Source organism: Leptonychotes weddellii, chromosome 12, assembly GCF_054177405.1.
Source record: "Leptonychotes weddellii isolate Sample4059 chromosome 12, ASM5417740v2, whole genome shotgun sequence".
NCBI lineage: Eukaryota > Metazoa > Chordata > Mammalia > Carnivora > Phocidae > Leptonychotes > Leptonychotes weddellii.
Window position 1 is genome coordinate 15,616,051 of NC_138380.1, and position 23,172 is coordinate 15,639,222.

General features: G+C 38.9%; 1 protein-coding gene and 1 pseudogene across 3 annotated transcripts in view; one reads left to right on the forward strand and one right to left on the reverse strand.

Annotated features, from left to right (window-relative positions):
- The window catches only part of NUP205 (nucleoporin 205), a 47,335-nt gene extending 24,727 nt beyond the window's left edge, over positions 1-22,608 (reverse strand). The window contains exons 1-13 of one of the 3 annotated variants that reach the window (XR_014139113.1): positions 22,198-22,608; positions 20,608-20,728; positions 18,533-18,614; positions 18,092-18,256; positions 17,436-17,560; positions 15,720-15,834; positions 13,453-13,602; positions 12,803-12,874; positions 12,294-12,451; positions 11,690-11,770; positions 10,259-10,450; positions 9,451-9,718; positions 9,262-9,360 (exon numbers count right to left, since the gene is read on the reverse strand). Coding sequence is in view for 2 of the 3 variants with exons in the window: in XM_081800038.1 (XP_081656164.1) it covers positions 9,262-9,360; positions 9,451-9,718; positions 10,259-10,450; positions 11,690-11,770; positions 12,294-12,451; positions 12,803-12,874; positions 13,453-13,602; positions 15,720-15,834; positions 17,436-17,560; positions 18,092-18,256; positions 18,533-18,614; positions 20,608-20,728; positions 22,198-22,400 (1,831 nt within the window). In the remaining variant the exon portion in view is untranslated. Of the gene's footprint in view, positions 1-9,261; positions 9,361-9,450; positions 9,719-10,258; positions 10,451-11,689; positions 11,771-12,293; positions 12,452-12,802; positions 12,875-13,452; positions 13,603-15,719; positions 15,835-17,435; positions 17,561-18,091; positions 18,257-18,532; positions 18,615-20,607; positions 20,729-22,197 lie in introns of those variants that run through there. The other 2 variants (XM_081800038.1, XM_081800039.1) reach the window with 2 other exon arrangements.
- On the forward strand, positions 13,693-14,545 carry LOC115939360 (large ribosomal subunit protein eL36 pseudogene; annotated as a pseudogene).
- Positions 22,609-23,172: the final 564 nt, after the last annotated feature.

Genomic DNA, 23,172 nt, shown 5'->3' on the forward strand with positions numbered 1-23,172 from the left:
ATTAACAATGGTATTAGGAAAAGGATAAACTAACTATTCTTAAAGAAATCAAGATGAAGTATGAGACTACAAGAGAACCAATATCCTGTGTTTATTCTGCTAACCAATCTGTTTTCATCCTTCACTGAGATCTATGAGAAATGTGGCTAAAAAAATCAGGTACAATGTAGACAAGTACCTGCTTCCCAAAAAATCAGATAATTTTATTCTTTTATATTTTTTAATTGACATACTTATTAAAAGTATACCCTGTATGATGGCAATTTAGATAAAGATATGATCATACATTTTAACTTGAGATTCATGTAAACCTTCTAGAAAAGTTTCAAAAATATATTACATAAAGCCATGACCTGTATTTGAAGCCAATCCTATGACTTTTTTACTACCTAGCAGCTATCTTTTAAAATTAGGGAAAAGTTCTTGAGACGCCTGGGTGGCTCAGTCGTTAAGCGTCTGCCTTAGGCTCAGGTCATGATCCCAGGGTCCTGGGATCGAGCCCCACATCGGGCTCCCTGCTCGGCAGGAAGCCTGCTTCTCCCTCTCCCACTCCCCCCCCGCTTGTGTTCCCTCTCTCGCTGTGTCTCTCTCTGTCAAATAAATAAAATCTTTAAAAAAATAAAATAAAATTAGGGAAAAGTTCTCAAGATGAATTGATCAGAATGGAGACTAAAAATGAAGCAGGCTTCATCATGAAAAATAAAAGTTAATCCACATTGTGGCTTACACTCCATTATAAAGTTTGCAGCAGGCAAACTTCCAGTATTAATAATATTTTCTCCCTAAGTATTTTTACCACTACTATGAATTTTATTTGTCATACTTATTTTTTTTTTTTTTTTTAAGATTTTTATTTATTTAACAGAGATAGAGAGCACAAGTAGGCAGAGCGGCAGACAGAGGGAGAGGGAGAAGCAGGCTCTCTGCCGAGCAGGGAGCCCGATGCGGGGCTCGATCCCAGGACCCTGGGATCATGACCTGAGCCGAAGGCAGCCACTTAACCGACTGAGCCACCCAGGCGCCCCTGTCATACTTATTTTTAATCTCAAATAGTGTCAAAGGAGGGTACGGTTTTTACATTTCTCAGTATGTCACTTCCTTAGGTCACATGGTCCCATCTACTTCTCAGCCTCATCTTCCACTCTCCACCTCTCCCACCAGCTGCCACCACACGAGCTTTTCTGTCTCTGAAATTTACCACTTTGGTCTCAGGATCTTTGCACTTTGATCTCCCATAGTTTTCCTTGGGTCTTAGCATGGCTGCCTCCTCTTCATCACTGCAGCCTCTAATACCACTTCTCAACCACCTCCAGCACTCCCTACACGTACACACATACACAACACGGTACTGTCGTATTTTCTGCATGGTACTGATTTACCAGGACCTCAGGTGGTGTGACAGTGGGATTCTGTTTTGTCCACCACTAGTCTCCCAGTATTTAGCCCAGTCGTTAGCACAGTAGCACCAATATTACTGACAGATTAACAGCTCAGAGAAAGTTCAGAACCTTGTCCCAGGGATGCCACCAGATGCCCTCAGGATGGGTAATTCAAAAACCCAGTCTGAGGAGCTATGGCATTTTTTCTATTTTACACATAGGATTGCCACAAAATTCTGTTTGAATAAAGGTTTTGAGTAACAGTCTGAAAGCCACCACATTATAGTTTGTTTTAGCCACAAATTGCATATTTCAAACATGGCTGAAATGAGGGTAGAGGGCTGCTGGAACATTACTCCACAGACTCTTCCACAAAAGCCCTAAGATACCCGAGATACCCCTAGGGCTTCACAGTGAAAACTGAAAGCAGTGATTTGCAGAAAACCAGGATAGGTATCATAGAAATAACTTGATTTTCATTTTCAAACTGTGAATAAGATTTCCAAGTTCCACATACTATTTATTAACAGCACCACCTAGAAATAAGAAAATTCTAAGTCTGCAATTTAATTAGAACTTTCTTTTAAATCTTCCATCTTTGGAGGGTAAATTAGCTCATAAGAAACCACCAAGTTAGTCTCTTATACAGCAAACCATCCCTTCTTCCAACATACCTTATAAATCACTGCCATGCGAGCTTTTCTAAATACCAACTTCATATCACATCTCTCAATAATTAAAAATGGCTACCGACTGCTTAATCCAACCACCTCTTACACTGCAATTTCATTTTCAAGGTCATCAATAATATGGTCCTACCCTCTCTACTTGACTTTGCCATCAACCTTCTCCCTTGCTTATACCCAGGACATCCCCCTTAGTCTTTACTCCCTCCTAGTTTGGGCCTTGCCTGAAAAGCTCTCCCCCATTTATTCCTGTGTAAAAACATCTTTACCTGCAAAGTCCAGTGAAAGTCTTGATCTCCTTTTTTCTCTTACCTCTTATAATTTATACTTGGGGTTTGAAAACTAAAGGCTGAGGGCAAAATCTGACCTGTTTTTATAAAGCTTTAATGCAACATACCCACAGTCATTCATTTGCAGTCTCCGGCTGCTTTCACACTATAATGGCAGGGTTGAGTACTTGCAACAGAGAGCATGTGGCTTGCAAAGCCTAAAATACCACCTGGCCTTTACAGAAAAAGTTTGCTGGCATCTGGTCTATATCATCCAATTTAACACTTTCTGTTTTATAAATACATATATTGTCATTTCTACTAAAATGTAATCCTTATGAGAATAAGAACCCAATTAATATTTTCTGCTTCTTAGAATAAGTGAAAATAACCAACCACCAAATGATTACTGATTTTTATTTGTATTGTGAAAAACTAGAAATAATCTAAATGTCCAAAAATGGGTAGGCTAAATAAATTATGGTATTCCATAAGTGACAAAATGTACAGAACTATTAAAAATATTACTTAATGAAGAAAAAAGTTCATAAAATACTGAGTGGAGAGAAAAGGGAGATTATAAATCAATATAAAATGATGGCTGAAACTGTGGAAAGAGCCGAGATGCCCTTCAACAGATGAATGGATAAAGAAGATGTAGTCCATATATACAATGGAATATTACTCAGCCATCAGAAAGGATGAATACCCAACTTTTACATCAACATGGATGGGACTGGAGGAGATTATGCTAAGTGAAATAAGTCAAGCAGAGAAACTCAATTATCATATGGTTTCACTTATTTGTGGAACATAAGGAATAGCATGGAAGACATTAGGAGAAGGAAGGGAAAAATGGGCAGGGGGAATTGGAGAGAGAGATGAACCATGAGAGACTATGGACCTGAGAAACAAAGAGGGCTTTAGAGGGGAGAGGGGAGGGGAGATTGGTTAGCCCGGTGATGGGTATTAAGGAGGGCACGTACTGCATGGAGCACTGAGTGTTATACGAAAACAATGGATCGTGGATCACTACATCAAAAACTAATGATGTATTGTATGGTGACTAACATAATAAAATTTAAAAAATAAATAAATAAAATAAAATGATGGCTGGCTATAACCAAAATGTTGTGGTAGTTTTTAGCAGGGTAAAATGTGTGACTTCTTCTTCCCTTTATTAGTATGTTCTAAATTTCCTACGTTCAGTATGTATTTTGAAATAAAAAATAAAAGCTAGAAATATTTTTTAAATGCCTGATTGTTAACTCTTAGTCAGATTCTCAGGTTTTTGTTTTTGTTTTTTTTTTTAATTTGGGAGAGAGAGAGAGTGAGTGCATGTGTATGTGAGTTGGGGGGGACAGAGGGAGAGGGAAAGGATCTTAAGCAGGCTCCCCGCCCGGCTTGGAGCACAACACAGGGCTCCATCTCACGACCCTGAGATCATGACCTGAGCCAAAATCAAGAGTTGGTCGCTTAACCAACTGAGCCACACAAGCGCTTCAGGTTCTAAAACAAGTGATGAGGAATGTGCATCTAAATTCACATCAAGCAAAGAGCCTACACTCAACTATATACACACACGTACAGCTATAGCTAGTGTTTTTAAGTCACTTACTGGAATCAGACCCAAAAGAACAGAGTCAACAGCAGGCAAGATGTTCTATGAGATCCTTTTAGTCCCACTACTTTATGACTTATGGGTGTATTTATACTATAATGCCAGATTACACTAATGCCTAGACCATAAAAACTGAGACTCTCACAAAAGATTTCTCAAAAATTTAATAATGGCAATAGACTGTCTTTTCTTTCTTTTTTTTTTTTTTTAAAGATTTTATTTGACAGAGAGAGACAGAGCGAGAGAAGTAACACAATCAGGAAGAGTGGGAGAGGGAGAAGCAGGCTTCCCGCCGAGCTGGGAGCCCGATGTGGGGCCTGGGATCATGACCTGCGCTGAAGGCAGACGCTTAACGACTGAGCCACCCAGGTACCCAATAGATTGTCTTTTCTAACCGCCTTTTTAAAAAAGATGAATTGATATTATGGTTTCACAAAGAACAAGAATATTCTTGCTCAGGGGTGCCTGGGTGGTTCAGTCGGTTAAGCGTCTGCCTTCAGCTCAGGTCATGATCCTGGAATCCCAGGATTGAACCCCACATGGGGCTCCCTGCTCAGTGGGAAGTCTGCTTCTCCCTCTCCCTCTCCCCTTCACTTGTTCTCTCTCTCTCAAATAAAATCTTTAAAATATATATATATATATTCTTGCTCAAAAGTCACAAGAGCGCAAAAGAATTATGACAATTTCTAATGCTTACTTATAAATAAAGTGTAAAACTGAATATCATTAATTTGTCAAAATTAAGGGAAAAGAAAAGCCAATTTAAAACAGAACATGGGGGCGCCTGGGTGGCTCAGTTGGTTAAGCGACTGCCTTCGGCTCAGGTCATGATCCTGGAGTCCCTGGATCGAGTCCCGCATTGGGCTCCCTGCTCGGCAGAGAGCCTGCTTCTGCCTCTGACCCTCCCCCCTCTCATGTGCTCTCTCTCTCTCATTCTCTCTGTCTCAAATAAATAAATAAAATCTTTAAAAAAAAATAAATAAAATAAATAAATAAATAAAATAAAACAGAACATGGGACACCTGGGTGGCTCAGATGGTTGAGCATCCAACTCTTGGTTTCGGCTCAGGTCATGATCTCATGGGTTGTGAGATTGAGCCTCGTGTTGGGCTCTGCACTCAGTGGGGAATCTGCTTGAAGATTCTCTCCCTCTGCCACCCCCCCCAACTCATGGGCACACACGTGAGCTCTCTCTCTCTCAAATAAATAAATCTTAAAAAATAATTAAATAGCCCCTCATCAGGCTCCCTGCTCAGTGGGAAGCCTGCTTCTCCCTCTCCCACTCCCCCTGCTTGTGTTCCCTTGCTCGCTGTGTCTCTTTCTGTCAAAAAAAAAAAAACTTAAAAAATAATAATAAATAAATATACAGAACATGTGAGAAAAGCTTATAGTAAAAGTGTTTAAGATTGCAACAATTTAAACAATTTTAAAATTAAGTAATTGAACCAATATCTTCCATACAGCTATATCAATCAGCTATAAATTAAAGTTGGATGATAAGCTCCTAGAAAATGAAAAGTCATTAATGAATCTGTTCTAAAAGCAATATAATCCATTTTACTGAGATTACAATAGAACATTCAAACAGAGCTAATCTCATGGAAATAAAACTAAGAAAGATGTACTACACTCTCTGCTCCGAAGTGTTAGCCTAACTTCATAAAATGGCTTTATAAATAAACTTCTATTGAAAATATTAACCTGCTAAAAAATGTGTATCTTTGTAATTATCAATGTCTTTAAACGTGAAGTGTTTTTATAATACTAGAGCTTAAGAAATAAACCAAAAAAAGAAATTAAGAATGTAACAATGGTGCTTCACATTAAACATTTAGGCTCTGGTCAAATTATCCATATTTTCTCCTAGTGGTCACTGGTAGAAAAGAAAATAAAAGGTGAAAAGAATACAGACAAAGAGAGATATTCGTGATGTCAACTCTTGTCAACTAACCCCTAGGGATTACATACGCAAAAGCAATGTCAGATTTTAACTACACTGTTCTTAACTAGAAAGACATATAAAAATCTTCCACATAATTTACTCAAAGAATATATGCTTTTGTTCCTTCCCAGATCTGCATTGCGAGCTCGAGGCGATGGAATCTACCAATAGGGATTTTCAGAAAGCTACCTATATGCTTAAGAGCCATTTGACTTCCTTTTCCCTAAACTGTAAGCTCATAACCTTTGCCCATTTTTCTACTGGGTTATTGATTTGTAGGTGCTCTTTACATACTAGAAATTAATCCTTTATAACATGAGCTACAAATACATTGCTGGTACGTATTATCTATCAAATTAAAAGGAAAAAATTACAAATTGCAAAAAGACAACAACAACAAAAAAGATGAAGATCTGGTCAGGAAAAGCAACATTCTATTACAAATTGAGAAAACTGAATTCTAATCTCAGATCTGTCACAGACAAGCAAGTCATTTAGTCTCTGTAAGTTAGATTCCTTTTAAACAAAACAGGGAAAAGAGCTGCCTAGTATTCAGTATATATAATTATGTTAAAAATAAAGTAGGGGCGTTTGAGTGGCTCAGTCGGTTAAGCGTCCAACTCTTGGGTTTCAGCTCAGGTCATGATCTCAAGGTCTTGAGATCAAGCCCCATGTGGGGTTCCATGCTCAGTGCAGAGCCTGCTTGAGATTCTCTCTCTCCCTCTGCCCCTCCTCCTGCTTGCATGTGCTCTCTCTCTAAAATAAACTCTTTAAACAGTAAATAAATAAAGTAAAAGGGGTATGGAAAAATAAGTATATAGACTTTAAAAATTCAGTTTCTGTTTTAAAACAAAATAGAAAGTAAGTACAGAGTCAAAATATACACATACAAAAAGGCCCTCAATAAATATTTATTTCATTTCATTTTTTTTTTTTTAAGTAGGCTCCATGCTCAGTGTGGAGCCCAATGTGGGACTTGAAATGAAGACCCTGAGATCAAGACCTGAGCTAAGATCGAGAGTCGGATGCTCAACCGGCTGAACCACTCTGAATTTAATATGTCTAATTTGAAACTTAAAAACACTAGTATCTAGGGAATAAATTACTTTGCTATTTAAAATAAGTCAAGGGGCGCCTGGGTGGCTCAGTTGGTTAAGCGACTGCCTTCAGCTCAGGTCATGATCCCGGAGTCCCAGGATCGAGTCCCACATCGGGCTCCCTGCTCGGCGGGGAGTCTGCTTCTCCCTCTAACCCTACCCCCTCTAGCGCTCTCTCTCTCACTCTCTCTCTCTCTAATAAATAAATTAAAAAAAAAAAAATCTTAAAAAAAATAAGTCAAAATAAGCAGCAATTAAGTGGTAAAAAAACTAATTAAGGGATGAAATTACTCTGAAAACAGATCATTTGAAAATAAAAACAAAGGAGAATTTTCTTTTGTGGTCCTATTACTTTTTTTTTTTTATTCATTTGACAGAGAGACAGCGGGGAGTGGGAGAGACAGAAAAGCAGGCTCCCCGCTGAGCAGGGAGCCCGATGCGGGGCTTGAACCCAGAACCCTGGGATCATGACCTGAGCTGAAGGCAGACACTTAACCGACTGAGCCACCCAGGCGCCCCACGTGGTCCTACTACTTTAACACATCTTGATAATGATGCCTTATAAAAAGCATGTTGTGGCGCGCCACCTAGTGGTTATGTGGTGATTTTGCCATAGTTCCACTAAATAGAATGTTAACAAAAATTTTAGACAAGAGAAAAATGGGGGAGGTGGGAGGAGCAGGGAGTGGAATCCCCATTACTATCTCTCTTTATAAAAGCTCTTATCTGTTTATAAAGCTTCTCTGAACTATTATTTAATGACTTTAAAAATATTTTTGTGCATTTTTTAAGTGGGTAGGGCATTTCTATAAATATATCATTTGGCTATTATTACCTTCTAAGAAAGATATGTAAATATTTTTATTATATATTTATATTTATATATTTATATATATTTATTTATATATATATTTATATATATTTATATATATTTATTATTATTATATATATTTATATATATTTATATTTATATATATATTTATATATATTTATATATATTTATTATTATTATATATATTTATATATATTTATATTTATATATATATAATATATATTTTTATATTTTATTTTATAGCCAGTAAAGAATAATATGAGATGATCTGGGTCTTACATACAGAGTGGTTTTTAAAAATTTGTGTACAAAATAGCAAATACTTATAAAGGTTCTCAGAAGGGTATCAGGAGTCCATTACCAAAAGGTACTTACGACAAGTTCTTAAATAGCAGAATAACTCTGGTGTAGTGTATTATATACTCATCTGCTGGATGGTTAAAAATATTTTTCATATCCAGAGACCAAAGAGTCCAGGTTATTACTCCTAACTAAAAATGCTAATTATATTTTAGAGAGTGGATTTATCAATATTTTTAAATAGGTATTACTTTTGACCAAGAAATTCTACTTCTTGGGATTTATCCAAGAAAAACCTCACATTAGTACAAAAAGACACATGTACACTATTGATGAGACTTCAAACTGGTAGGATGCCATCCGGTAGAATCTACTAAAATAAAAACGTGCATACTCTTCCACACGGAAATTTCACCATGAAGGATTCTTCTTGAAAAATACACAGGCATATAAAAGAATATTTGATGCAGCACTTTCCTGACAGTAAAAAATTAGAAATAATGGAAGTGCCTATGAATAATGCAAGTGGGGAAATAAATGTTTCCATATTATGGAACAAGAGTCATTTGAAAAGATTCAACTAGGGGTGCCTGGGTGGTTCAGTCGGTTAAGCGGCTGCCTTCAGCTCAGGTTATGATCCCAGGGTCCTGGGATAGAGCCCCACGTCGGGCTCCCTGCTCAGTGGGGAGCCTTCCTTCTCCCTCTCCTACTCTCCCCGCCCCGTTTATGCTTTCTCTCTCTCTCTATCAAATAAATAAATAAATAATCTTAAAAAGAAAAAAAGAAAAAGATTCAACTAGATATGCACTGTGACATACTGCAAAGGAAAGAAAGACATGGACACGCTAAGTATCGCATATTGTTCAGTGCGACCAGAGACAATAGAGGGAGTCAAAAATATATATAAGCTAAAGTGGTATCTGAGGGTTTGTTTTTATAGTACTCATGTACTATCTTCTTAATTTTAGAAAATTAAACATTCTCCCTTGACTTTAGAGTAGGCACTTTAATGATTCCATAAAGACTCAACAATTTGTTACAGCTTTGCTTAGCCAAAAGATGGAAAAGGGCCTTTTTTAAATTTAAAGTAACCAATCACTAGAACAGAAAAGATTAGGAATGTGTCTAGTTCTACCTGCTTCTAATGTGTCTGGTTCGTCTGGTCTTTGGGCGATTTGTAAGTAATACAACAGAGAGCCATACAGGTGTGTCCTCACTCGCTGGAATCCGCCACCTATGGAGACATAGAGTAAAAGTCTCTTTTCAAATTAAAGTTAAAACAAATACAAAAGGTGTAATTTATAAGAAATTTAGATGAAAAGACCTGTCTTCAAAATGAAGTCCAAGAGCTTCTTCAATATAATGTGAAGCGAAGAATCTCCAATAGAAGCAAAACCCACCACAGGGCTGTCTGCTGGAGGAGGGGGCGTGAAAGAACTCTCAAGCATAAAAGCATAATGGGTCTCTCCGGGTCCCAAGACTAGTGGTTGCTTCTGTTCCGTGCGAACGGCCTGGCTTAGGTGAGCAGTCAGGGTGAACACGGCACCTGCCACCACCGGCATTAACTCCTGCGCTGCTTCATCATCCAGGATCTTAAAGCAGAAAGACAAATCGGAGTGAAGACTGCGCTTTCAGCTACAGTCATTACGGGTTTTATATGCATTTAGCTTTCCAACTACCATAAGAATGTAAGAATGGAATGGCACTGTTCAAAGCAAATAAAAGCTAATATACAGAAAGAAATTGAAACATGATGCTGGTAACACGTGTTCTTAACCAGAAGGGATTCCTATCAAAATTCCTTAGGGAGGATTTTAATGTAAATTCACATAAATGGTCCACCACCAGTGTCCCATCCAGTATGTCCAGGGTGGGATCTAGCCCTGTGTGTTTTTAAAAAGCTCCCTAGATAATTCCGGTATGTACTCTGGTTGAGAGCCACAACTGTACGGAAGCCTTTCTCAAGGAAAGTCTTCAACACCGCCAGTGCACAGCTCTATTCATTCCTACTATAAAAGGGGTGGGGGGGAAGGATGGTGGCAAACTGTGTTTAAATGGTATACAAATAAAGGCAATATAGGAAGTTATTAGGAAGTAAGGAAGTTCAGGAAGCCATTTAGGAAGTACGTCACCTTATCATGCACATCTTGTAAAATATCACGAATAATCAGTTGTCGATCCTCTGCCTGAATGAGGTCCTGGGGACAAGCCGTCAGTATAATTTCTACCAGCTGTCTCCATGACTCTAACACATGCCGTTTTGCATGAAGACACTGCAGCAATTTGTTTCTTCCTACCACATACTGAAGTATAGTGCTGATTTCCTAAAGCCACAGAAATTGAATCACAAGGTAAACACATGGGCAAATAATATCTTTTATTAATACAGTCCCATTTTCTTTTAAAGTTTATTTATTGGGGTGTCTGGGTGGCTCCGTTGGTTAACAACGTCTGATTTCAGCTCAGGTCATGATCTTGGGGTCCTGCGATCAGGCCCCACATCCAGCTCCCCGCTCAGAGGGGAGTCTGCTTTCCCTTCTCCCTCTCCCTCTGCCCCTCCCCCTACTCGTGCACGAGGGCACTCTCTCTCTCAAATAAATAAAATCTTTTAAAAATAAATAAAAGTTTATTTATCTTTTTTAGTAATCTCTACACCCAATGTGGGGCTCGAACTCACCACCCTGAGATCAAGAGTCGCACGCTCCTCCAGCTGAGCCAGCCTGGAGCCCCAACAGAGTCCTATTTTTAACTCTGTCTGTTCATCTGAATACATTTTTATTTATTTATTTATTTTTTTTTTTTTAAGATTTTATTTATTTATTTGACAGAGAGAGACACAGTGAGAGAGGGAACACAAGCAGGGGGAGAGGGAGAGGGAGAAGCAGGCTTCCCGCTGAGCAGGCAGCCTGATGCGGGGCTTGATTCCAGGACACTGGGATCGTGACCTGAGCCGAAGGCAGACGCTTAACAACTGAGCCACCCAGGCACCCCTGAATACATTTTTAGTACACTTTGGAAACCTTCCACATGCATGCCAATAAGCAGAGGTGATAGGGGTAGAAATGAGCTTTTTAACCCCATTTTCTCTTTGTATTGTCTACTTACGCTTACTCTCAAACACTAGTTGCCTAAAACTCAAGGTCAAGGGCATGTTTCCCTGACACATCTTTTATTTCTTTGCCTCTTGCTTTGGCCTAGCCAGCTGTGTCTCCATGTATGTGGTTCTTCCTGCCTGACCTCTTACCATTACTCCCCACCTGTGATGACAAATGACTCTCTCTTCCCTCACTGACAGAGAGCAAGGGAAGTCTAATACACAATATGGACAGGTTGCAAATCCTTAACCAGCATAGCAGAAAAAGATTTTATTTCTTCTGGCATCCAGACATTAACTTCAGTTTAGTTTATAAAAATTTTAAAGTCAAAATGAAAGATTCCATTAACGTTTAATTTTAAGCAGTTTACTAATTAATCAGCTACAAATCAATTTACTGTTTTGTTTTCTAACTGGCAGTTAAGTAGTTTAAAAAGGTTAAAACTAACATACACTCAATGGGACTTACCTCCATTAGTAATGGTCGCTGGCCTATGGCTGCCATACCCTGAAGGGCATTTACTTCGGCTACAAGAACCCTATGAAGAAGCTATTTAATTGAGAAAAGAGAGAAAAATCAGACCACTGCAGACACTGATAGAACAATACCTCTACCAATTACTATAAACTGCCCTAGAGGGAAAAGTTTTGGATACCTTTACATATAATCTTCAAGTGGCACTGTCCAGCTTCTAGACACAAACTTTAGGTATCCCTCACATTACTAAGTGGTACCAAAGAGCCTCGGTAACAGGTCAGTTGGTGCAAATGCCCTTGGGTATCTTCTTCCTACTAGTGAGGCCATTACCATTTACCTGGTAGAGAGTTAAATAGCTAAAACCGTTCCATAGCTGGGCAGCATGACTGCTCTCAGGAAGGTGATAGGGAAACTTTTAAAGAGGTAAAGTTAGTGTGGCCTATTCAGTTTCATTTCCCAGCTGTTTGAAAAATGAAAACACAGCCCAATAAACCAATATCCTTATCAGAAAACAACAAGTGTATGGTTCTATTTTTGTCCGATGACTCAAAGTCAGAAGCCCTTGATACTGCACGCACTTCAAAACAATCCTCACCTTGACATTGCAGACTGTCTGTCCCCGTAAATTCTTGTGTTCACAGTTAGCAATAACTTGTTCGATCTGGGCCCGATCAAAGAAATCTAACTGCAAAGGCTCAGGGATCTCCTGACTGAAGTCAATCGAGTCAAGAATACTTAGAATTTTTCGACGTACTAGAAATAAATAAAAAGTAGTTCAGTTGTACTTGGAATAGTGAGGAGAAAAGCAAACCACTGTACTCAGCTCATGCCCAAAGGCAGTGCTATGGTCAAGCAAGTCCAGCAACAGAAGACTGTGTTGAAATCTAAATTTGACTTTATTTCTAATATATCCATTTACAAAAATATTTTTTCCATTCATTCATCCTAATTACAAAAAAATTATTTCTGAATGGCAAATAATCCTTTCTATAGCTTTTCTATACCAGTTCAGAATTTGCAGACACAGGAGTAATAATTACCTCTTGAAATTTTAAGCAATTTAATATATACCTATAAAGTCATTACAGATTCAAAGGTCTTTACCTTTTGTAGCAGTGTCAAAGTGAAGGAACCCAGAGACAGACCTATTTTCATCTTCCATTCCTCCTTCACCATCTGTTAGAGCATCAATAATAACAGATCAGGAAAAGAACATACTTGTAACATTTATTTGGAAATAACAAACATAAGGTATTTCTTTTTCTAGGTCATTATTGCTAGGTCAAAGAGCCCTCCACAAATGGATAATTGAAATGCAAAGATGATGAGGACTTAACAACAACATTCATCTAATTCTTTCCGTCCCTAGGAGATCCACTTCACAACTGTAAAGAGGATAATCAGAACTCCCAAAGAGGCAGGACCCAATCATGCCAATGAGATGATTAGAAAAGCTTATGTTTAATTTGCATGTACAATACACATTAAAATATCATGGGTCATGCTGGCTCAGTGTGACAAACTCCACTGAATATTTGTGGATATGAATATAGCAGAATGTGGATGCTTCAAACAATAATAAAATGACAATTATGGGATGATTTAAAAATTTTGTGTTTTAAGGAAAAAACTTCTAAAGACAGAGAGAACTTGTTTGGCCTACAATCACATGCTAAGCACAAGACTGTTGTGCTTGCATTCACACAGACCAGTCAGCAGCACAATAAAACAAATGCCAACACGCACACACTGACCTGAGTACGGTTTCACAGGCATGTCATCCAGTAAGAGGTGTAGGAGCCTCTGGGTATGGGACCGTTGACGATTCAGAGAAGTTACCCTTAGTTCTATTGAGGCAGTCTTCATTAGCCATGACATCTGGTTCAGCATAGACATTTCATACTCTGCAAGTTACATACAGAAATTTAGTTTCATAGAGTAGTAACACAGAATCATAACAGACCTAAATTCCGTAACTCATCAGATATTTTCCCATGTCACATTGTCAATAACTTATAAAACCTGACATCATAATTTATCACTCTAAGAAAATTAAAAAAGCAAAAACAGATGCTAAGAGAGAAAAAATAAACAAGTATATGTCTATAAAAAATAAGCCAAAGCAAATGAAGAACAAAAGAGAAATCAAGTTTCCATTACCAGAATAATTTTACACAGATCTAAGTCTGTCCTATTTTGACATTAATATGGAACTTCATACTTAAAAAAAAATTCTCAAATATATAACTTGTAAAAAATAAAAACCTAACATACAGTTTGACTTTTATTTCCTAAAACAAATACACAATGCATGATTTTACGATATCTCTGAAGATAATCAAGGACACCCGATTTAACATATAACTAGGGTTGGTTTTTACACCACAGCAGCCACTCCAGAGCTACAGCTATGGCCTGCGCTACCCTACGGCTGTGGGCCTCACCGCGGGCCACAAGGTGACCAAGAACACGAGAAAGCTGAGGCACAGGCACCACGGGCGCCTCACCAAGCACACCAAGTTCATGCGGGACATGATCTGAGAGGTGTGGGGCTTCACCCCACAAAAGCAGTGCACTGTGGAGCTGCTTAACGTCTCCAAGGGCAAGGGGCTCTCAAGTTCATCAAGAAAACGGTGCGGAAACGCACCAACACCAAGAAGATGAGAGGAACTTCGCGATGTCCTGGCAGCCACGAGGAAAGCGGCCATTGAGAAGGACCGAGCCCCTCCCCACTCTGTGCAGACTAAAACCTTTCCAGAAACAAAAACAAAAATGAAACCTATAATTAGGATTGGGAACCACTTACAGAAGTTTTTGAATCCAATATCCTTAATGGGCCTGATCTGAAGTCCTAAATTCTAACAGTACAAACATAAAATACACCAAATACTCCTACTCCTACTGCCACCAGCTCTACTGCCAATAAGCAAAACCAGATGGATTTTTAAAAGACAGATACAGTAATAGATAAGACATTAACTTTCGGGGCGCCTGGGTGGCTCAGTCGTTAAGCGTCTGCCTTCGGCTCAGGTCATGATCCCAGGGTCCTGGGATCGAGCCCCACATTAGGTTCCCTGCTCCGCGGGAAGCCTGCTTCTCCCTCTCCCACTCCTACTGCTTGTGTTCCCTCTCGCACTGTTTCTCTCTCTGTCAAATAAATAAAATCTTTAAAAAAAGACAATAACTTTCCCTCCTGATTAGGTAGAAAGGAGGGTTTCTTAAAAAGCTTGTTATATAAACAAAATCTTAGGACTAAAAGTAAGACATGCTTATTATGAAAATGAAGTGAAAAATTTTTTGCCATTAGATAATTCCCAAGGGCTTCTCACACCCTCACTCTAAAAAGTAGATTAGTAGCTGATAATTACTAGTAATCCAAATTTATTATGAAATCTGTGGGCTTACATTTCCCAAAACATAAAGATGATACAAAATAATCTTCAAAAAAACCCCACAGACTACAACTGTCTGGATATAATATGAATTCAGAAAATTGTTACAAAATGATCAAAAAGAAAATTATATAAAGTAGAATCCTATAAAACATAGCCTGGGATTGTGGTGGTCAGGTCAATAAACTCAGCTATAGTTTCCACTGTACTTAGTTTTCCATTTCTCACGTCAAGACCTGAATTGGTTTCAACATATACATAAGAAACAAAAGTAAAACAAGAGATTTTAATTTATTAAACACCTTCACTCAAAAAATCTAAATTTCCAGAATCATATATATAAATATTTTCTTATCTCTTCAACACAATTTAAAATCTTTATTTGGTAGTATAAGAATCAAATTCTATCCTTGACAAGCTATTTTTAAATAATTTAATGCCAACAGCTAGAACAGTGAGGCTTCTCAAGAATAAATTACAAAAGCAACCCAGAGTAAGAAGCGAAGTAACAAAATGAAAGCAGAATTCCACAAGTACTGTAACTGCTACCCCCCAATGTTGTATAAATAAAATCACTCAACATGGACTTTACAAATCAGTTACAATAGTGTGGGAAAATAACGTCCTACCTTTGTTAGAGAAAGGTAAATGTTGCAACTGAGAAAATAAGAAATCCTGGCTGGTTCTCAAGTACCTCATAGTAGGACCGGATGTGTCAGAGCATGTACACAACTGATGTATCACCTAAAGAGTTCAAATGAAATAAGAAAATCCCCAAATCATTTTCTCTGTGTTAAAAATTTTAAGATAAAAGGTGACCCAAGGTTTACTAAATGGAAACTAAGACCCATCAATAACTCAAGCAAAATGGATAAACACACATATAAAACAGATGCTCAGTTACAAGCAGTTGTTGGTACCCCAACTCAAGAAAACATATTGGAATATAATTGAGAGTGTTGATGACATCACTATAGAACTAATCTTTAAGTCAGCCTAAGTATATTAATACACACAGTTTAGTATTTTAACTATTATTAATAGCAAATTACTCGAAGTAACTTCTAAAAATTGTACTGAGTAGCAGCACATCTGCTTTCCGGTCTGTCAGACTCTCCGCCGTCACCCTCTCCCCAGCTTCCTGTCTTAAATCTGGCTCCTTTCACTAACTTCACCTGCCTAACTCCTTTAGCCTCCATGATTAAGCTTATCAACTACTACTACCTAAATACGTCAAATTCTAGAGTACTGCTAAAATGCCCGTCAAGGGCACCTGGGTGGCTCAGTTGGTTAAGCAACTGCCTTCGGCTCAGATCACGATCCTGGAGTCCCAGGATTGAGTCCCACATCAGGATCCCTGCTCAGCGGGGAGTCTGCTTCTCCCTCTGACCCTCCCCCCTCTCACTCTCTTTCTCATTCTCTCTCTCAAATAAATAATTTTGTAAATAAATAAATAAAATGCATGTCAAGTTTGTTCTCCCATTAAGGAAGAATTCATTTTGATTCTGAGGAAGACCTAGCTTACAGGCTTTCCTTACAGGACTTACAGTGAAGGGCTGTTTGGACAGCCAGAGGACAGGAGAAAATTGTAACAGATTACAAAAAGAAAAATGGGAGAATAATAAAGAAAAAGCTCCAGGTCACTAGAAGCCAACGATGCCTTTTTTATTCTGAAAATGTGAATCAAGGGTGCTGCTGAAATTGAGAAACAAGTCGCATCTTATAAAGCCTAGTTTTTCACACACAAAATGAGTAAGACAAGAAATAATCACAAGCGAACACAGGCAAAACAGAAGCTCTCAGTACAGTTTCAACTTTGCACTAATTTGACTTTCCACCACCTTACATTTAGCTCTAGTGCTGGAGTCACATGGTTCTTAAATCGCGCTCTCACCCACAGTCCTACATTCTCAGCTAAGTCTCACAACAGCCCGCTGCACACATTAAACTCAGAGAAGTTTCGTGCCCCACCCAAGCTGATTTAGCTAGTTAAGGGTTAGAGATGAGAATCAGAGGTCTTCTGACCCAAATCCACTACTATCTTCACCAAAAAGAGACAACTTGAAATAGCACCACTGGACACTTTCTACACTACCAGCTCAAAATCCATCTCAAAAATCTAATTTCCCTCATTTTTCAAAGGAGCGACATACAGGATCTGTAGATCTATAGGAACTTGGGGTTTGTGCTCCGTGGATTTTATCTATAAATGAAAGACCAGCCAAACTACCAAATGAACTCATTTTAACTCAAGTCTTACTGTTAAACTTCCGTACCTGTGATATATTCAAGCACCTAGTTAAATTTCTTCTACTAAGTGCTATCAAATACAGCCTTCTGTGTACCTGGTAACATAGTTCAGCGAGTTGAGGAGATTCTCTCACTGCCACCGGGCCTGTTCTCCCTTCAGTTCCCTTCTCCAAGATGTTTAAAATGGCATGAAGGCACGTCCGAGGGCAACCTAACACTCCTACGGGAGACCAAAAAGAAGTTCAGCTTTTCAAATTTCTGATTTAAAAACTTTAAAATCCCTTTAGAAATATTAAATTCCAGGGCGCCTGGGTGGCTCAGTTGGTTAAGCGACTGCCTTCGGCTCGGGTCATAATCCCAGAGTCCCTGGATCGAGTCCCGCATCGGGCTCCCTGCTCGGCAGGGAGCCTGCTTCTCCCTCTGACCCTCCCCCCTCTCATGTGCTCTCTCTCATTCTCTCTCTCTCAAATAAATAAATAAAATCTTTAAAAAAAAAGAAAAGAAAAAGAAATATTAAATTCCATAAATATATGCTCCACTGTAAACACACTTTCAAATACTGACACAGAAAATTAATAAATGCTAATTTTCCAAAGCTTAATTTGTCGACTTGATCTAAGTTCTAAAGACTTACCTACCATATAACCTCTCACTTCCAGTTAATTATCCCATGAGCCCAGAATTCAACGAATGACCATTTAACTACATAAAACCGAAAAGAAATCAATGTCTATGTGTCTTCTGGTTATACCTGGATCTTGCAGGTTTGTGGTACTGACAGGTTTCTTCAGTTCAAAGCCCAGGAGATAGAGAGCAAGGTTGGGTGGGTTGCGTTCCAGAGAGGTGATGAGAAGATTCAAGATGTGGATTCTTGTTTCATGACGGATTCCAGCTAGCTTCTTTTCAAGTTCTGATCCTTAATGTGGAAATCCACAAAACAAAATTACAAAACAATAAACAAATCAAGATAAGTCAAGTTTAAATACATAAAGCTTGTATTCCAAACCTCCACATTCTCTTAAAGTTCACTTCATCAGCCATTAGAGTGCAGATTTAAGAGGTTTCCAGAAAGCCTTATGTGTTTGTGCCAGCAAATTCTCAAACTTCTCTTGTATCACCAAGAGACAAGTTAACAGTTTTCTTTATATTATTTATAAAGAGTAAAAAATGTCCATGTTAGTAGAAGACATACCCTCTTCTAGACGTACAAATTCTTCTGTATCTTCACTATCCAAACACTCCACAAATCCAGCCATCAGCTTCTGACTTACACTCTGGGGTCATATAAAGATTTTTTAAAAGACAAATTATAAGCTTCTTAAATATTAAAGAAACTATGATAAATATGCTATGGATTATAAACATTTGTCTACAAAGAAAAAAGGCAAATCTCTAAAGTACTTAGGTTTCAGTTTCGCTTTTAATTAATAGGAAACTCAGTTCCTTAAATTGCCCTAAGTTAGCTCTCTATAGAAATAATTAAAGAAACGAAGATTTTTTAAGTTACTGGTTTCAAAACTTGCTTCCCTAATTTTCTTTCCCAAAGGATCAAACCAGTTTTAAAAAAAATAACATTAAATTGCCATCTCATGATCTCTTCATTGTATACCCAATGCTATGAGATCTTAACTAAAATATAAAATAAAATTCTCATCTTCTCTCTTTAGAAATGTATTGCTTATCACCAGTTTTACGTATCTGGGCTGGGCTGAGGGATTAGACACTACCCCATCTCCTCGAGGAACCTAGCAGGATATTAAAATTGGTAATAATAATTCATACTCAAATGTATATGAGTGAGCTGAGAACCCTCACTTTCCACATCCCCTATCATGTAGCTTTTGTGGGGTTTTTTTGTTACAATTAATTAATGGAACTTCAATATGTGGGTGATACACTGATTGCCAGCCCAACAAAGGAGGATTCTGATGAAAATACAATCCTCTCTATCATGTAGTTTTTTTTTTGTTTTTTGTTTTTGTTTTTTTTAAAGATTTTATTTATTTATTTGACAGAGAGAGAGATAGCGAGAGCAGGAGCACAAGCAGGGGGAGTGGGAGAGGGAGAAGCAGGCTTCCTGCCGAGCAGGGAGCCCGATGTGGGACTCGATCCCAGGACCCTGGGATCATGACCTGAGCCGAAGGCAGACGCTTAACGACTGAGCCACCCAGGCACCCTCTATCATGTAGTTTTATCCAAAAGCCAGATCAGACCGTGGTTCTCAACCTGGGTGGCACTGCTGCTCCAGACGGCACTTGGAAACATGTGGGGGCATTCTGAGTTGTCACAACTAGAGTTTACTACTGACAGACACTGGCAGGGCACCAGGGATGCTAAGAGTCTTGCAATATGAGGAAGAGTGACACAGAATGAAGATCTGTCCCATCTAAAATGCCAGAAGAGTCTCTTTTATTTTTTAAAGATTTTATTTATTTGAGAGAGGGAGAGCATGAGCGGGGGGGAGGGACAGAGGGAGAAGGAGAAAGAGAATTTCAAGCAGACTCCCCACTGAGTGCGGAGCCTGACATGGGGCTTGATCTCTGGACTCTGAGATCATGATCTGAGCCAAAATCAAGAGTCAGACACCCAACCAACTGAGCCACCCTGTCACCCCAAGAGTCCCTCTTTTAAAACACTGTACACAACAAAATTCAACTAGCTAAAGCAGTGATTTCTAACATGAAGATACAAGGGGAAAATGCCTATAAAGAGCAGGGGGAAAAAGTAGCAGATTCCCCAATAGTGGCTATTCAGCATAGAACCGAGCTATTCAGAATAGAAAGAGATTATAAATTAGATTAATAGAAGAACATCTGAAAACTGTCTACAGTGCAATATCAAATGAAGTGACACAAATGGAAGTCACCAGAAAGCCACAGCAGTAGACAACTCAACAGTGAGACACATTCAGAATTGCACAGGCTCACTCAGACTACGGTCAGAGTGACTGACAGAGTGAGACAAAGGATGCAGAACACAAGCAGAAGCCACACTTACAAACCTCATCACCTTAATGTACTCAGAGGGGCAAGAGTTTCCCTCCGCCTGCCAGGCACACACCGCAGCGTCTGGAGCATCACTGTGGATGGTGTTCTCTTCAAAACAGATCACAGCCCAGTACATGTACGGGTCTTCACCATCATATATAAATATACTTACTCTCACAGAATTTTTTCATAAATATGAGTAAGATTCCTCCACAGACACTGTGACTTCCATACGTACTCAGAAAGTACCAGAAGAATTAACAACACCAAAATCAGTTACCTGGTCATGTGTGAAATCTCCAACCAATTTTATCTGAATATTGGAATTGCAAGAGATACAGCAGAGGATCTTGGCACTTTCAAAAGCCAATTCCGGATTAGTATTGCCATGATAGAGGTATCTTTAAAACAAAAAAACATTTGACGAACAATGTGACAAAACTTTTGGCTTTTCACTCCTCTCTACAAGGAACATTTAGAACCAGGCCATACAGCACTCCTCGGTGAATGAGACAAAGGTTTCTGTTCTAACTAGATGCAGTCTGTTATGGGTTGAATTGCATTCCTCCAAAATTCAGTCGTTGGTATCTGAACACGCAGTGCTCAATCAAGACACACAGTGACCTTATTTGGAAATAGGGTCTTTGCAGACACAGTCAGTCAAGTTAAGGTGAGGTCATTATAGACAGCCTGGTCCAATGACTGCTGTCCTTATTGAAAGGGGGGATTTGGAACAGACGCACACACACGGGAGAACACCATGTGAAGCTGAAGGCGGCAATGCAGGGGACACCTCTATAAGTCACAGAACACCAAACACTGCCAAGCAAGCCACCGGAAGCTAGGGTACACACACTGGTAAGCTTCCTTCCTAGCCCCTAACCGCCAAACTTCCAGCTTCCCTGAAGGAGACAAACTATATATATATATATATATATTTTTTTTATTAGTTTCAGAGGTAGAATTTAGTGATTCATCAGTTGCATAGAACACCCAGTGCGCATTCCATCACGTGCCCTCCTTACTGCCCATCGCCCAGTCACCCCTTCTCCCCACCCACCACCCCTCTCTAGTAACCCTCGGTTTGTTTCCTAGAGTTCAGCATCTCTTGTGGTTTGCCTCCCTCTTAATTTTCATCTTATTTTATTTTTCCTTCCCTTCCCCTAAGGTTATGTGTTGTTTCTTAAATTCCACATGAGTGAAATCATAAGATATTTGTCTTTCTCTGACTGACTTATTTCACTTAGAATAATACCCTCTAGTTCCATCCACAGCGTTGCAAATGGCAAGATTTCATTATTTTTGATGGCTAAGTAATATTCCATGGCACGTGTGCGTGCGTGTGTGTGTGTGTATATACATACACACACATCTTCTTTATAAATTCATCTGTCAATGGACTTCTGGGCTCCTTCCTTTGTTTGGCTATTGTGGACACTGCTGCTATAAACATTGGGGTATATGTGCCCCTTCGAATCACTGTGTTTGTATCCTTTGGATAAATACCTACTAGTTCAATTACTGGGTCATAGGGTAACTCTATTTTTTAACTTTTTGAAGAACCTCCAAACTGTTTTCCTGAGTGGCTGCACCAGTTTATATTCCCACCAACAGTGTAAGAGGGTTCCACTCCAGGAGACAAACAATATTAAGATAATGTCATTTTATACTTAGAAATGTTTAGGATATGGAATCCATCAGAAGGAAAAAAAGAAATTGTAAACATCAGAGTAATTAAAATCAGAAGGGCTAAAGAAGACAAGAACAAAATGAGCCCCCTACCCCCCAAATAATGAATAAGGGATCTGACCAGATTTGGAAATTAAAGGTAGAATGCCCACGTGTTTTCGTCATTTTTCTACCTACTTACCTGGCAATATTCACCACATTATCAGCCTTCTTAGTTCTGGGATTGATTCCCTGTAACAGCTGTTCTAAAGGAGAGACTATTAGAGCCAGCTGACTCTCTCTTAGAAGATCCATAAAGAGATTTTCCTTTTGCAGAGTCAGATTGAGAAGTGCAAGGCAATGCTGCACTGCTTTCTCCAAGTGTTTCTTCCCTACAAAAAACATAAACTGAAGTTAGAAAGTTCTACATGAATCTTAGAAATGCACAGTTCTTAGAAAAACAAGCTAAAGGACAAGTTCTAGACTCAAAAGGCCCTCAAGTGTTCACTTGCAGCAGCAACTTCATAAAACTACTCACCCATGCCAATTCACAGTAATTATCGTACCTTAAGATTACCTGTATGCAGTGGCTTCTCAGTCACTTTCCCTTATCTCTTCATTGATTATTTAGAGAAATGGTTCCCAGATTGGGCGGGGGGGTGATTTAGGCCCCAGAGGACACTTGGCAAGGCCTAGAGATAATTTTGGTTGTCACAACTGGAAAAGCACTACAGGCATCTAGTGGGTAGAGGCCTACAACGCACAGGACGGTCCACACAACAAAGAATTATATGGCCCAAGATGTCAATGGCACCAAGACTGAGAAACTGATTTAGAGTAATACATACTCATTGCAGAAAAATCTGCAAATAAAGAAACAGAATTTGAACAAGGATCATCTATAATCCCACCATTCAAATTTAAAATACATGGACTCTGGAGCCAAACTGCCTAGGTTCAAATCACAGAGCTACAACTTACTGTGGAAATACATGAAACCACTTTGTCACATCAATTTCCTTATTTGCAAACTGGAAATAATAATACCTAATAACAGGGATTTTGTACAGATTAAATGTGTTGGGGCGCTGGGTGGCTCAGTCGTTAAGTGTCTGCCTTCGGCTCAGGTCATGATCCCAGGGTCCTGGGATCGAGCCCCGCATCCGGCTCCCTGCTC